This window comes from Mytilus edulis, chromosome 6 (genome assembly GCF_963676685.1).
Source record: "Mytilus edulis chromosome 6, xbMytEdul2.2, whole genome shotgun sequence".
Taxonomy (NCBI): Eukaryota; Metazoa; Mollusca; class Bivalvia; order Mytilida; family Mytilidae; genus Mytilus; species Mytilus edulis.
Window position 1 is genome coordinate 11,201,775 of NC_092349.1, and position 15,636 is coordinate 11,217,410.

The 15,636-nt window shown below is 32.0% G+C and overlaps 1 protein-coding gene across 1 annotated transcript in view; it reads right to left on the reverse strand.

Moving 5' to 3' along the window:
* Nucleotides 1-370: 370 nt before the first annotated feature.
* Nucleotides 371-15,636, reverse strand: part of LOC139526198 (uncharacterized) — a 28,428-nt gene continuing 13,162 nt past the window's right edge. Inside the window, exons 5-6 of the mRNA XM_071321324.1 lie at nucleotides 10,263-10,468; nucleotides 371-606 (exon numbers count right to left, since the gene is read on the reverse strand). Of these exons, the coding sequence (XP_071177425.1) occupies nucleotides 10,421-10,468 (48 nt within the window). The 3' untranslated portion in view covers nucleotides 371-606; nucleotides 10,263-10,420. The remainder of the gene's footprint in view (nucleotides 607-10,262; nucleotides 10,469-15,636) is intronic.

A 15,636-nucleotide genomic window follows, 5' to 3' on the forward strand; every position in this document is an offset into this window, starting at 1 on the left:
CGTTGAATAATAACCGCAATTTATATACTTGTGCATGCATCTTGGTAAAAGGGTGACACAAACAACATTTTCAAAAAGACTGAAAAAGTGAAAAATATGTATGATGTTACTTAAAGTGCTGAGTCTACGCTAAAATGCGATGGTCTTCGCTAAAATGCGATCGTCAACGCTAAAATGCGATGGTCTACGTTAAAAACAATATGCGATGGTCTACGCAAAATACGATGGTCTACACTAAAATGCGAGGGTCTACGCTAAAGTGCGATAGTACTGGTTATACCTTTCTCGTGTAATACAGTCGCACAACATTTCATTCTATCAAATATAATGTGTTCACAAAAATACCCAGAAATAAAAGGTAAAGTACATGTATCAATAATAAGGATAAAGCAGTCAACAGTACTAGTGTGCGTTATAATCTAAATTACTATTAAACAAATAAATCCAACTACAAAGAAAAAGAAAATGGAACAAAGACAACAGCACAACTACATAATTGCGATTAGATTAAATTTCAAATATTATACAGATCCAATTAACATTTACATTAGCTTATAATTGAATTTCAACAGATATCACTTGTAGTTCAGAGTTCATTTTTTAAAACTTTCATGTTCCGGAAGAACACATACCTAAATTATATATCGATGGAAAGAGAAAAAAGTGTACAATAAGAAAAAAAGGTCGTTAAAATCCACAGTGGTCACATTTTTCTTAAATTGAGGTCAAAGGTCAAACCTAAAAATATCAATATTTCAAAATCAAGGACAAAAAGGAGAAATTTTCTGATATTTGTGCAATAGAATGATACAAAAACGATTCAATCATAAGCATATACTATAAACGATGTTAAAACGACATATTGGGCTACTTATACATGTTATATGTAGAGCTGCCATTACAAAATGGGGTTGATTTGGAACCTTCTGTTTTTGCATTTATGACATAGCAAAAGAAGAGGTGGCCTTGACCTCTTCACATCCACTTTCATATTCATTTGCTTATACTTTTTCACTACAGTATATTGCAGAACTATTTTCTAAACTATAAAACACCAGTAATGAGTTTATCAAATTATTTCAACATTTTTTCTATCTTTGACAGTGTTTTTAATTTTGCATTTAAAAGGTTGTGTATTTTGTGAAAATTAGTATCTAGTTATAGATAAATACATATTGGGTATTTGCAAAGTCTGTACAGATCAGTTATAACACCACAAATGTCATAGTTAACCGAGACCAATGCGAGGTAAAAAAAAAACATAAGTGTCACTTGCATTGATTTAGCGTTTAATTGAGTGTTAAACAGAGTCAGTATAGTGCATGCACACTGTCTTAGTAGAGGTTTCCAGATTTGCTACCGTACCAACCGTAGGACGAAGTGGGAGCCGTCATTCAACTTTTGAAAATTATTGATGTATACACTTTATATCAACAAATGTTTTAGGAATCATATGCAGAACTGTTTAGAGAATTTTTAGCTGTAATTTGGGACTAATTTCATGTGGTTTCTTCTTGTATTCGTAGAAAACAATAGTGTGTGCACTCGATTATGCTTTCAAGCAACCGTTGCAAGTAACCGTCGGTACGAAAGGTTTATAGTTAAGAGTTATTTCCCCGTGAAACTACGTAGATACAAAGGAGCTAAATTACAAAACAAATTTAAAACTTTATAAATTTTGTTTGTAATAACTTTATGTATCATTATAAAATGTTAAAGTTTTGTATTTATTTTGGTAAGTTTTTAGAAAACATGATCAAATAAAATGTATTTGAACGAAATAAATTGACCTTAATAACAAAAGAAAAATGACAAAATTAATATAAAACCAAATCACTGTTCTGTCAGTGCGCGACAGGTCTATTACACTTGTCAAGAGATATAAGAATCAAGATAAAAAAAGTCCAGAGAGACATAATCAGACATACTTTAAAAAAATTTATACTCTGTTATAAGAAACCGAAGGTGTCAAAACGCATGATTTCTTATTTCTGTACTGATTATGTATGTCATTATACTTAATAACATTGCCTTGTGATAATTTTGTGTAATATGTAATATATCTGTTGTAAATATATGTTGAAGAATTGAATAAAGATAATAAAAAAAAAATCAGACATCCGGAATGAAGTTATAAAAAATACAAGGTCGTTTACATCTTCAATTTGAACAATTATGCATAGAGATATGGCTGATATCGTATTTACTTGGCATCCTTCCTTTTTGGACAATTATCTTTACCGTCGGGCTTAAAGTTTTTCTTTATAAAAAAAAAACCCTCATAAAATCAATATGCTCTATAAATTTTAGAAACATGCCCTTTTTAATATCTTTTTCGCAGTAAGCCAAGAGAGAAAACTCAGAAAAACTGAAGTTAAACTATTTTTTAAAAGTAATATTATTCATGATACTAGTACATATAAACCTGAACCAAATTACAAGAAACATTTACCAACCGATGAAAATGATCCTTAATTTTGAGTCCATAAATCAGTTGTAAATGGTGCAGAAGACATTATATAGCAACACAGTATTTTCCGTAGAACATTACGAAGAGTTAGAAAGACATATTCATATTGCATTAGACTAAGTGTAAATATAGCGTCAAATTATGGCTGTTATCAGTGAACAAAATACGCTGTGTTGTATGAAGTTTTTCTGGCAATGCTGTACGACCAAAGGATTAATGGATGGATATTGGTTTAATATTACCCCTCGTAGATTATATTATACTACTCGCAGGCATGTGCAATTTTACTCGCGACAATATTTACAAATATTAATGTAATAACAATATCTAGTGACATAATAATAATAAGCTGACACGATGAAGTAACATCGTGATTTTAAATATTTCTACTCAAAAAATGGTTTTCGTTAGTGTCATAAAATTTATATTCTTACAATTAATATAATCAACAATTTTATTAAAAGTTCAGTGACAAAATATAAGTAAAAAGATAGATCGATAGTTTTACAATGTGTGTCGCGTTTTATGAAAAAATGTTGCTCAAATGATCGAAAAGATAGCTTAATTAATAAAAATTTATTTTAATGAGAAATCAACACAATTTTGAACTCATTTTTGCCATTAGCACGTGTACTAGTTCAGTGACGCACCCAGAACTTTTCATAAAGGGGGGGGGGGGGCGCTCCATCCATGCTTCAGTGATTCCCTATATAATCAACCATTTTTATCCCCGAAATTGGGGGGAGGTCCCCAAGCCCCCTTCCCCTGGATCCGTCTATGTAGCCATTAACGACACCAGTAAGATTCAAGTAAGATATTATTAAGTAATTTCTAATTATTCCAATTTATATTTCAGTATTAGATTTTATTCTAATCCTTTTCTTAATATACAAAAACAGAATAGCTATACAGAAACGCAAATCTATATTTAGAATATAAAGGTCGAGGCAACTCAGTTCCTGTAAGGACTGTTTGATTCATTCTCTTGGGCACAGAATATATTTTATCGTATAAAATCACATGCAAGGTTTTCTAGAAGCAGTGAAATCGTAATAAAATAAAAGATAACGGTTTTTATCACTGATATGCAATTTTGTTTCTCTATTTTTATCATGATACAAACAATAATCTCATGCATTAAATGAAACCTCCCAAACAGCACCAACGGTTGTGTTACGTACCAACCGTACCTGATACGTAGCAAATCTGGAAACCTCTAGTGGGATTATCATCAGGATAGTTAAAAAAGGGAAGATTCGTCAAATTTTTTAGGGAAGTGATAGAAAATAATACAATGTAATGCAAATTTGCTATGTTGTAATTCAAAACCAGTCATGACCCTTATATAACTTGTCTTTTAAAAGTGACATACAATAGCTCTAGTCTTCATTAAATGGGGATATGAATCAATCTCTTCGTCATCATATGCGGAATCAGTATGCGTATTAGCATTACAACACGCTTCCCTTTTTTGACACGAACAAGTTGGGCGCAGAGTTTGTTCAAAGCAAACACAGCTTTTGGGCACACAAATTTACCTGTGCAGGTACAAAGTCAATCTTGTAAGCAATCTGATGGCATTTTCCCCAATAGAAAATGTTGGGGTTTTTCCATTTTTGTCTTCCCGATTTTTTTTTTTTAAATAATTCGAAACACGAACAGGACCTCTCTTACCTTTGGTATAATTATACAGCATCCAACGATGATGCACTGTCAGTCAATTGAAAAGTTTTATCTTGACCTCTCTTCACTTTCATCTGACCAATTCGAAATCAATTGTGGATTGATAATAAAATTGAGAATGAAAATGGGAAATGTGCCAAAGAGACAACAACCCGTCTATAAAGCAGACGAAAACCGAAGGTCATCAATAGGTCTTCAATGCAGCGAGAAACCAGAAAATCTGTTCGTGTCATGGAATGAAATGTTCCTTACTATCAATTGTCTCCGTGTTGGTGAATGTATTGTCGGCACCTTTTTGTTTCAAACATCCCCCTTGGCGATTTGAAACAATGCCATCTGGAGCGTAAATACCGTCTTGATTCGGTCAAATTCGTGCATGGCAATGCCCGTCAGGTATTGACTTACTTCTGCATTGGAAACACAAAAGCCATGTGAGTACAAAGTTTCTCTCAATGTTCGTGACCCATGTTCCCATATTCGTAATATACATGATATAACTGCAAGACCAATCCCAAATGTAAGAGGGCGAATGTTGCTACAGGAACGATTTATTTTGTAATAGCCATACATTTACGATTTTTTGTTATCTTTAGGGACAATATACGGTTCTGAGGCACCTTTGTGTGATTTTTCATCAATTAACTAACAAATAAACTTCAGAAGCGATGTGGGAATCTTTTAAATAGAAACACCCAACGAGGACATACAGCCTGTAACAGTGTAGTGATCGAATTCGCGTTTCTTTGCTAGAATAAGTTACGTCATCGACAAACTTATTCCAGAAGTGACATAATTTAATTTTCTTCATCGACAAAATATTTTATGTCCGACGTGAAAATTTTCATTGTTTAAGTCGAAGTTTTTTAACACAGTAAAACATTTTTTTATAATCAACCTCTGTCATTGGCATTTTCATTTTAACGGTAAAGGATAAAATACGGTATCTCCGAAATTTCTATCATTTGTTACGAGGAAATCATTATTCAATCGAACATATGTCTTTGTTCATGACACATATTATGAAATACAAAGGAGTGGAAATGATTAAATACTTTCGAACTGACGGAAACAAAAATACATAATCTAGAATGTGTGTTCTGTCATAAACAATGGCTTCGTCGTGCGAATCGACGAGATCATGTTACATGTAACTGATCTTAGCTGTAGAAACTGTTTGGTGCGACCTCGATAAAATCTTTATCAATTTAATATAAGCGATAAATATTCATGACTACAATGATAATGAATTTATTGGAGTCACATTCACTGTTTCTACTGTAAACATGAACTCGTCGGTTAGTGCAATGAAGACACTTTTAAAGATTGAGATTGTTGGTTTATTATTTACACCTTCGAGGTATTATAATTATATTAGTGTAAAGTTAAATTTGTTTTCAAATCTCTTCTGTTTAAAATTGTCGAAACTTCCGTTTAAGATTTCTGTGGTAAACTATCTATTCTATAGTTAGGACCATTTTATAATAAATACCCTTTTGTACAAGAATACCTTCTTTACAGAAGTATAGATCTGCTGGTTATAGATTTTTTTTATAACTTTCATTATTGTGACGACGCGCTATGAAATTCAGATTAATTTATAAATCAAGTTGTATATAATTTTTGGTCATAAACACAAATCTTTTAAACAGTTCGACAATGTTACAGTAGTTTGTTTACTGTAAGTTACTAAGCTTGGCCCGATTCATCTGTCATTTATGAAAACTAATTCACCACTTTCCGAGACATTCATTTTTGTTTTACCATCAGACATGGAGCTACATTTGTAACTAAAGGAAAACTCTCAAATTAAAGAAATTTGACATGATATACTGAAACTTTCTTATAATCAATTAAACGACTGCTTTTCTGAAATATGTGATTTTTCATGGTCAAACTTTTTCATTGTTAACGGACATTTTGAGATTTTTTATTGTAAAAAAATGGTGATTTTTTTAAAGAAATCAACATTCAAAATTTAGAACTTTATGAGCATGTACAGGAAGCTGAATTTTTGCACATCTATGTACTACTTAAAATTGTACTTCGATCTGTTGCGTCCTTAAAATGTTCTGACCGTGCTAAAATTTAATGTACGGAAATGTTTCGGTTATTTAAATTCAAATCCGAATTGAATGTTTATGACACACAAAAAGAGAAACCAGAATCTTTTGATGACCAAACGTATGTACACGTTGGGGCGATTTAGAGCTTTTTATGTTGAAAGCCTTGTGGAAACCTCTAGATTTTTAAATTCCCTCCGTTTTTCTCATGGATGGAGTGTGGTCTCTCTGTAAATTACCACATATTTTTTCATTTTCCTATTTACCGAAGGTTCCATGTGGAAATTTCCATTGGATCATATCTGTTAAACTAAATGTACAAAACAGGTTCAAGAAAAGGCGAATTTTTTTTTAAACCCGAACTAGAAATCCATTTTTTTCTAATAGAGCACCTTACATTATCGTCAATGAGTTCAGGCATGTGAAAAATTAAGAGTACACTTTTTACTGCACGCGTAGTCGGGTGCGTTCACTACATGTACGCGGACACTTGTGCTCAACTACGCGTGAAGTATGAGTACAGAATCGTCCCATACAGGACATTTTCTATGTTATCCTAGTATATATATTATCCGACAGTTAAGAATAGAATCTGGTCAAATTTTAAAGTTGACCATGTGGGAATTTTTGATTTTTGCCACGGACAACTTTCATGGAGGAAGGGGCCTGGTAGTTTTTAGAAAACAATATTCTGACCCTGATTTTGACTTAAAAAATCTGCTCCCTCAATATTTTGTCATATGAAAAAAAAATTTGTCAACAAAACTTCCCTGTATAAACTGTAATAGAAAACAGAGAAATTGTGTCTATGAGACACAGATGCCCCCGCCAAACAGGAAGTAGACAAATAACAGACCTGAAAAGGGGAGACACGGTACAATTCACCTTGATAAAGCTTCAGACTAAATTTCAAACCAATCCGACATACACAAGCCGATATATATTTGACAAACATTTTATAGACCGGACGTACAGACGTACAGACAAGGGTAAAGCTTAATGCCCCGTCGCCTAAAGGCGGGGGCATAAAAATCTGACCAGCGAAGCGGTTATTAAAATATTCTGAGATATATAAGTATATACCCCCCCCCTTTTTCCCCTCTTGAAAATGAAATGTTTCGTGCCTTAGCAGATGTGTGTTAGCACTAAGTTGTTCAATTAACGCGGTTAAGCAGAAATGTATATGTATTTCGACAAAAATTGGTAAATTAACACCAGAGATTCCTTCGTTTGATCGAAGAGTTTTCTTGCTTCAAGCTGAATAATTCACACCGTTCTACATGGAAAAAACCAAAGTTCCGGCGGGCTTTTTCGAGTCCTAAATTCCGGAATATTATATGTGAATGGTTAGGAAATCCGTTTCCCCTACATGTTTTAAAAGTCAAAGAAAAATGTTTTCCCTGATACAAAAGTTTTAAGAACCAGCTTTGTGTAATATATAGACAAATTCGACTGGATATAAGGAAGTTAATATGTTTACTCTGATTTGAAATTATCTTTTAAAACTTTTTTTAGTAATTTAGAACCTATGTTGTTTATGGGTAATAGGTGAAATGTTGCATGATCCCTCAAAATGACAGCAAGCGCAGTTTTCCGGACGATTTTCATTTGGACACTGCTAAAAACTGTCAGGTCCTGGCCATGGTATATTTTGGAGAAATTTTTTTTACTGATTTTTACTAAAACAAATATTCTCTGTGCGTGCCATTGCAAGAAATAGTTTTGCTCGTTATTTTGTCATCTTAAAAAAATTTCCCAACAAAATTTTCCCGTTTAAACTGTACTAGAAAATAGTTTGGCATGTGAAACGGACGAAGACATATTCTAACAGAAGTACAAATACCAGTCCTCCCTTTTGTGTAAACATATGAGAAAACATGTCAAAGTTATTGATTGAATTCAAATCTATCACACATACGGTACACATTGTAGTCCGAAAAAAATAAAGGACTTCATTCCTATCAAACACCTTTTTAATTGTTTACCAGTATATTTCTTTTAGTTTTGGGTAAAATTGTAAAGGAAATAATACTATCAAGACGTCTTTCCATAAATCTTTTTTTTTCTGTTCTGACTTTGAAGAAATGACTACTTTACGCCAAATCGAAATGATGCATGGACATATTTTGTTTCATATTATTAGAATTATTTTCGATATTATCGATATTAAACTTGATTATCGACACATGAACGTTTGTCAGCATTTTCAATCTTTTTAACGTTAAAGTACTAATAGTTTGGTCACTCATCAATTAAGTTTGTCGATAACGTAGCTAATTTTGACGGTAAAGAAACATCACTTCGATCACTTCTCTGTTACGGGCTGTACCTCATAAGACAGCTGCCGGCAGAGTGAAATTATTGTTCTTCTTCCTTATGTTTCCTTGATATCTTCAAACACACCTTGGTGTAGTTCTGAAAGTCTTAGCACAGAATTCAATGTTTTCGCAGCAGATATGGCATCCCCTATATTGAGTTAAGAGCTAAACTCAATATTTGATATTCCTTGGCTCCGATGTGTCTGAGTTGTAAGGTGTCACAATATCTAGTTGGTTTGTTCTGGAGTTTGGCAGTTTGGTAAGCATCAGAGACAATCTTGGGTAAATGTGATAGGTATATGTCGTGGAGTGTGCTACATGATATACGCTTTGTTATGAATTGACAGTAAGTTTAATTTTTTCAGTAACTGTTTTACTTGACTGCACAGGTGTTGATTTCAATAAGTACTTGGTAATGCATGCTGAAAGGTAGACTGCATTTGAAAAAAGATCTGTACTCGCAATTATCTTTATCATGCCATGCATGGATAAATTATTGCTCAAATTAGCACACCTCAAAAGACTGTCAACACGTTCAGACGACTCATTTTTGTGTAATTTTCTGTCATTTTTAAAGTTTGTGCTTTTACACAAAAAAATGTTTTCATATCCAAACTACAATGAGGAAACTGAGCGTGAGATCGAATAAATGTGTCAGGTTGTGAGGATACATGTAGACCAGTTTGATCACATATATGGCTTTCTGTTGCTTTTAATTTAAAAGACACAACAATTTCCCCTACTGGTGTAAGTCTTTTAATATCACTGATGATTCACAACTATTTCGCCCAAGGAAAACAGAATATTAAGAGATGTTAGTTGTAGCATCACCTTGTCACACAACAATTATCTGCGAAACTTTAAAAGTACTCTTTTCACGACCGCTTGCATGCATAAATCATGCTCTGGGGTTGAACATTGACATACAATGATTTTTTTCCACACAATATCAACAAGTCATTATCCGGAAAACCATCTGATCCGAAGGATTTGGTTAACTTTTATAAAAAGTCAAAATTTTATTAACTAAAATATAACTTTTGTTTACAGAAAATACACGAAAGAACTACTTCATACATTCAAATCTCTCAAAAATAAATGAACTTATCCTAAAAAATGCACATAATCACATCGAAACTACCAAGTTCATTGTTAAGAAACATAAATGGTGGAGCTGATTGACGGATAGGAAATTTCCTATTACGTAATTAAAAAAGGTACAAATGATGTTTTTATATTTGAGTTTTTGATAAAATTGGTTGGAACTTGTCCAACAAATTTTGCATGCCGTATTACAATAATATATTTTCTCCTTTCAAATGTCAAATACTGTTTTGTTTACCATATGATTTCTCGTTTTTAAAGAAAAACGCGTTAAATTTCAATCAGAAAAACAGCAAACTTTAGGTTTGAAAGTTTTACTCGTGTATGGTATTATATTTATGTCTTCATCATTCCGACGTTCCTTGATGATATGATTATGAAAATAGCGAGAAATTTAACAAAAACACTTACTTTTTTTATTTTAAAGTGACTACCAAAAACAGTAAATTGAGTGATACCCCATTAAAGAACTAAAATACAAAAATGTGACCATAGAAACGTCTTACGACCAGACGGAAATTAAAATATATATATTATTCTATCATTTAAAATAATTTTCAGCCGTGTGTTATTCCGGAACATTAAACACTTTAACTAAGCGTCTTTTTTTGCGGTCAGTTGCAGTACTATTATTCTCTGGGTACTTTTTTTTTACTTTAAATCGGAAATAATATTCAATTTACTTTTTCAAATTGCACTCTAAAATTGTGACACACATTAAAAGAATTTAGTTGCACTGTTTTCTGAAACACTAAAAAACAACAAATGCATGAAATGTTAGTTAATCACCTACCTAATAATGTGTCTTTATTTTCCACTTTATCCAGCAACCTCTGCAAAGAAACAAGATATTATATGTGATTCCTATTATAAAGCATTAAACTTGTCAATCTTGAATTGCTGAAAAAGATGCCTGTTTGTATTTTCTAACTTAAAGCGTATGCATAACATGCACAAAATGGGTAAAACTTATTCTATAAGGATCCAAACTCATATGAGGATTTTTTAGATTAAAAAAAAGAATCAATCTTCTGTAATATTGGCCAAAAAGCTAACAAAAGTCTGGGTTGCGCACTTATATCTACTCTAGTTTTGAAAATCATGTAAAATAAAGTCAAAATTTAATTGATGCATGTACCCTAGAAATGAGCTAAAACAAATATTGGCAAGGATTCAATTGTCCACGACTAACCAAACAGGTCTGGGGGCAATCACTCAATATAGTTATGCTGACACAAAAAAATATACATAGAATGATTTACAGTATAATTAACATTTAATAATTCTGAAAATGAAATATATCGCCCTCCCGTGAATAAAATTCCATTCCCTGGAAAAACATCAAGTCTTCCTATTGTAGTCTTATCATTATTTAAATTAGTTTTCAAGTTGTGACCATTTGAAATTGTTTTTTTCACATTTTCCCAAAATAAGTATATAGCAAACCCTTATGTTTTATCTTTACCCAATGTGAACCATGTTTTAGTAGTACAGGGTCTTCGATTACATTTTCAAACAGTACAATCTTAATATGAATATGTCTATATTTAAATCTTTTTGGCCAAGTAGATGAAGAGGAGTAGATTTTTTTAAAGACTTTAAAATATCTACGATAAATAGTGACAATGGACACTTTGAAGGGCAATCATTTCGTAAGGGGTTAATTTTGTTCAGGTTGACCTGATAAATATTTTAAGATGAAACTTTTGCTGTAAATGCTTTAGTTTCAGAGACATAAATATGTATATGCATTTTACCTCTTCGTATTCTATCTTTGACGGCCATGTTGGTAATGGGTGAAGTCAAGAGCAATTACTCCTAAAGGGATCCATTTACTTACAATTTCGGTCATGTTAGCTTTAATTATTTTTGTAGATCTCAGTTTGTTAAAAAGGTTTGCTGTTTGAAGTTTATCTCTAGCTATCTAAGTTTCAGTGATATAAGCGAAAAAAACATGTATTTCATCCCTAAGATCTACGTTAAGTCTTGCTGTCCTTTTTGTCCGTGAGCGGGGTCATTGGATACATGTTTTTAGGGAAAAATGCATAACCTTTATACTTTGAATTAATTGTATAGAAGTCTTCTGACTCGTATGAATAATAGAACAAGCCAACAATAAATGAAGCACAATAGGTTATCATGGACCTGTCTGTTGTTTGTAAAAAGAAGCATATCTTCCAAAATGTTACAAATACTGGTATGTTGACAATCAGGCATCTTGACAATGTCAGTTTTTAAAACAGTACATTTGCTTGAATCGAAGTGTTTTTGTACAAATAATCAGTTATCCCTTCGTAAACAATATATTTGAATCTACATTTGAATCTATATAGGATCACCCCAGTTTTTGGTGAGGTTCGTGTTACTTAGTCTTCAGTTTTCTATGTTGTGTCTTATGTACTATTATTTATCCGTCTATCTTTTTATTTTTTGCCATGGCGTTGTCACTTTATATTATATTTATGAGCTGGACTCTTCCTCCATTTTTTCCTCTGGTATCTTTCGTCCCTATTTGTTAGTATGTTTATATACTAGCGGGACGGCTGCAGTGCAGGCGATTTGGTGTCACGATATCACTGTAGCATGGGTTCGAATCCCGGCGAGGGATGAACCAAAAATTTGCGAAAGCAAATTTACAGATCTAACATTGTTGGGTTGATGTTTAGACGAGTTGTATATACATTATGTACACAGCCATGTATCACCATCATTGATGGCGATCCGATGGATACATCTGTCGTAGAGTTGTCACTGACTCAGACGTACTTATACATATATATACGAGTCTAAATTGAAAACTACGTTCAAACGTATGATTGCGTTGGATAAAAACCGCAATTTTTATACGTGTGCATGTAAAACAAATTTCGTTGTAGAAGGGTTTAAAAACAGCACAAACAACATTTTCCAAAAGACCAAATTTCAAAATGCTCTTAAAGTCCTTTAATTCACTTCATTTTGTTCCAACCGGTTTCACATCTTAGTGATATATATATATTTGTATCAGCCGTGATAAATAGTGGTCTCTTAGATGATTATTCCATAAATCCTTAATTTTATATTGAAATAAGATTCCATAGCTAAATAAGATTTTGGTTTCAGTATTACAGAAACTTTACGTAAATAGTTGTCAAAGGTACAACGGTTATGATTAAATACGCCAGACGCGCGTTTCGTCTACATAAGACTCATCAGTGACAATCATATGAAAATAGTTAAAAAGCCAAACAAGTACAAAGTTGAAAAGCAAAATTCCAAAAAAAAAGGTTGTGCTAAATATGGATTATGTATTTGTAAATAGTAAAAGAGTAAAAAGTTACAAGTAAAAATACCAAAAATTGCTAAGGACTAAATACTAATGTTGTCTACACATAACTTATTGTACAGGTGTTAATTGTCACAAATAAACAGTTGAGGAAAGACTAATCATATAAACAATACTGAACTCCATGGTAAATTAAATTTAAAGCTGTTTGTTAACATCATTAAAACAAATATTAAGAGTTAACTGACGACAATATTGACATTTTTGTATATTTCATCCTCCTAAACATTTTTCTATTTTAAAGATTCTACAGCCCGTAACAGAGTAGTGATCGAATTCACGTTTCTTTACTGTCAGAGTAAGTTACGTTATCGACAAACTTATTTCAGAAGTGACATAATTTAATTTTCTTCATCGACAAAATATTTCATGTCCAACGTGTAAGTTTTCATTGTTTAGGTCGAAGTTTTTTTTAACACAGTAAAACATTTTTTATAATCAACCTATGTCATTGGCATTTTCATTTTAACGGTAAAGGATAAAATAAGGGATCTCCGAAATTTCTATCATTTGTTACGAGGAAATCATTATTCAATCGAACATATGTCTTTGTTCATGACACATATTATGAAATACAAAGGAGTTGAAATGATCAAATACTTTCGAACTGACGAAAACAAAAATACATAATCTAGAATGTGTGTTCTGTTATAAACAATGGCTTCGTCGTGCGAATCGACGAGATCATGTTTCATGTAACTGATCTTAGCTGTAGAAACAGTTGGTGCGACCTCGATAAAATCTTTATCAATTTAATATAAGCGATAAATATTCATGACTACAATGATAATGAATTTATTGGAGTTACATCCACTGTTTCTACAGTAAACATGAACTCGTCGGTTAGTGCAATGAAGACACTTTTAAAGATTGAGATTGTTGGTTTATTCTTTACACCTTCGAGGTATTAAAATTATTTCAGTGTTTATTTAAAGTTAAATTTATTTTCAAATCTCTTCTGCTTAAAATTGTCGAAACTTCTGTTTAAGATTTCTGTGGTAAACTATCTATTCTATAGTTATAGGACCATTTTATAATAGATACTTTCTTCATAGAAGTATAGATCTGCTGGTTATAGATTTTTTTTTTATAACTTTCATTATCGTGACGACGCGCTATGAAATTCAGATTAATTTATTAATGAAGTTGTATATAAATTTTTGGTCATAAGCACAAATCTTTTAAACAGTTCGACGAGTGCGTCAATGTTACAGTAGTCTGTTTACTGTAAGTTACTAAGCTTGGCCCGATTCATCTGTCATTTATTGAAACTAATTCACCACTTTCTGAGACATTTATTTTTATTTCACCATCAGACATGGAGCTACATATGTGAGACAATATCTGAAAAAGTCTAATTTCCATGTCCCGCACTTCACCAGCAATTATTTTTTTATTCAACCATCTTTTTTGAAAATTTTAATTTTCAGTATAAACTTTATTGTATAATGAACCAAATCCTGCCGATTAAACACTCATTCTTATATTTCTTCCAATAAAATATTGTAATTTAAATGTTCACCCCCCCCCTAAAATCATGTTGTCCCCTGTGTTTATTTGAAAACTAAATCATTCAAATAATATCCAAATTAATTAAACAGGCGTCCGATTCTCACATACATGTATATGATATAATATAGTATATAACTAACTTGTCCCTATTTGTCTTATTATATTATAACTATAGCATGTAATGAAATTTTGCAAATTTTAAGAGAAAAAAAATTTGTCCCCAGGGGTGATTTCCCTCCTATTACCACTGGGTTTTTCTTACCTGTGGAAACGTTACAAGACCAAGAGTTATTTTCTCATTATGTATTGTGAAGAGCATCATTTCCTGAATGCATTAGTACAAAGAAATAGTTGGAAAGGCGGCCAGGTTTGAAAATTCCAGCCCATCCAAGATAAGAATTTATAGAAAAATACTTATTGGTGTTCTATCCTGTTATAGCCTTTTCTTACACTTTCTGGGAATATTCTTAAGTGTGCACCACAACATTAAGTGTGTTTTTATATCATCTTTTTAAAAGTTATATGTCACAGGAAATACACTTACATTTAATGTGATAAAAAGGAAAAAAACTATCGCGTAATTCCTTTCTGTTACGTTCTGTCATGTTACCTGATAAAAAGTAACAGCATAGCCATCATCAGTAACAGGAAGGATGTTCAAGACAATTTCACTGAGGCATCGAAAAGTTAATCTACTATATGCCAACCATTTCATTTAATATAAGTTATCACCACCATATCAAATAAATTTCAAAATAATATACAGTAAGTTGAATAAAAAAATAGGTTATTTGCTTTTGATAACAGCAGAAAATATTGTGCAATTCTAGTATAGTAGATAGTAACAGAAAGGAATTTATTTTAGAATTTTTCATAACCTAGGCAGATTTTTCATCTTGCAAATGCAGTTTCAAAGGATAAATGACAATGTTTGCTGTTATCTTCCAATTGTGACCAATCTCAGATGATGTATTTTTCTTAAACTTAAAAATAAAGCAGAAAAATCCTTTCTGTTACCAACTCAGTCCTGTTACCGTTGTCATGTTACCGACATATCTGACTATATTTAAGTATGTTTCTAAACCTTTTGTATTGCAAATGCTAAAATCAATAATTGGTATTTGATAAACTATTGCAGGATATACTAGTAAACCACAAATAGTG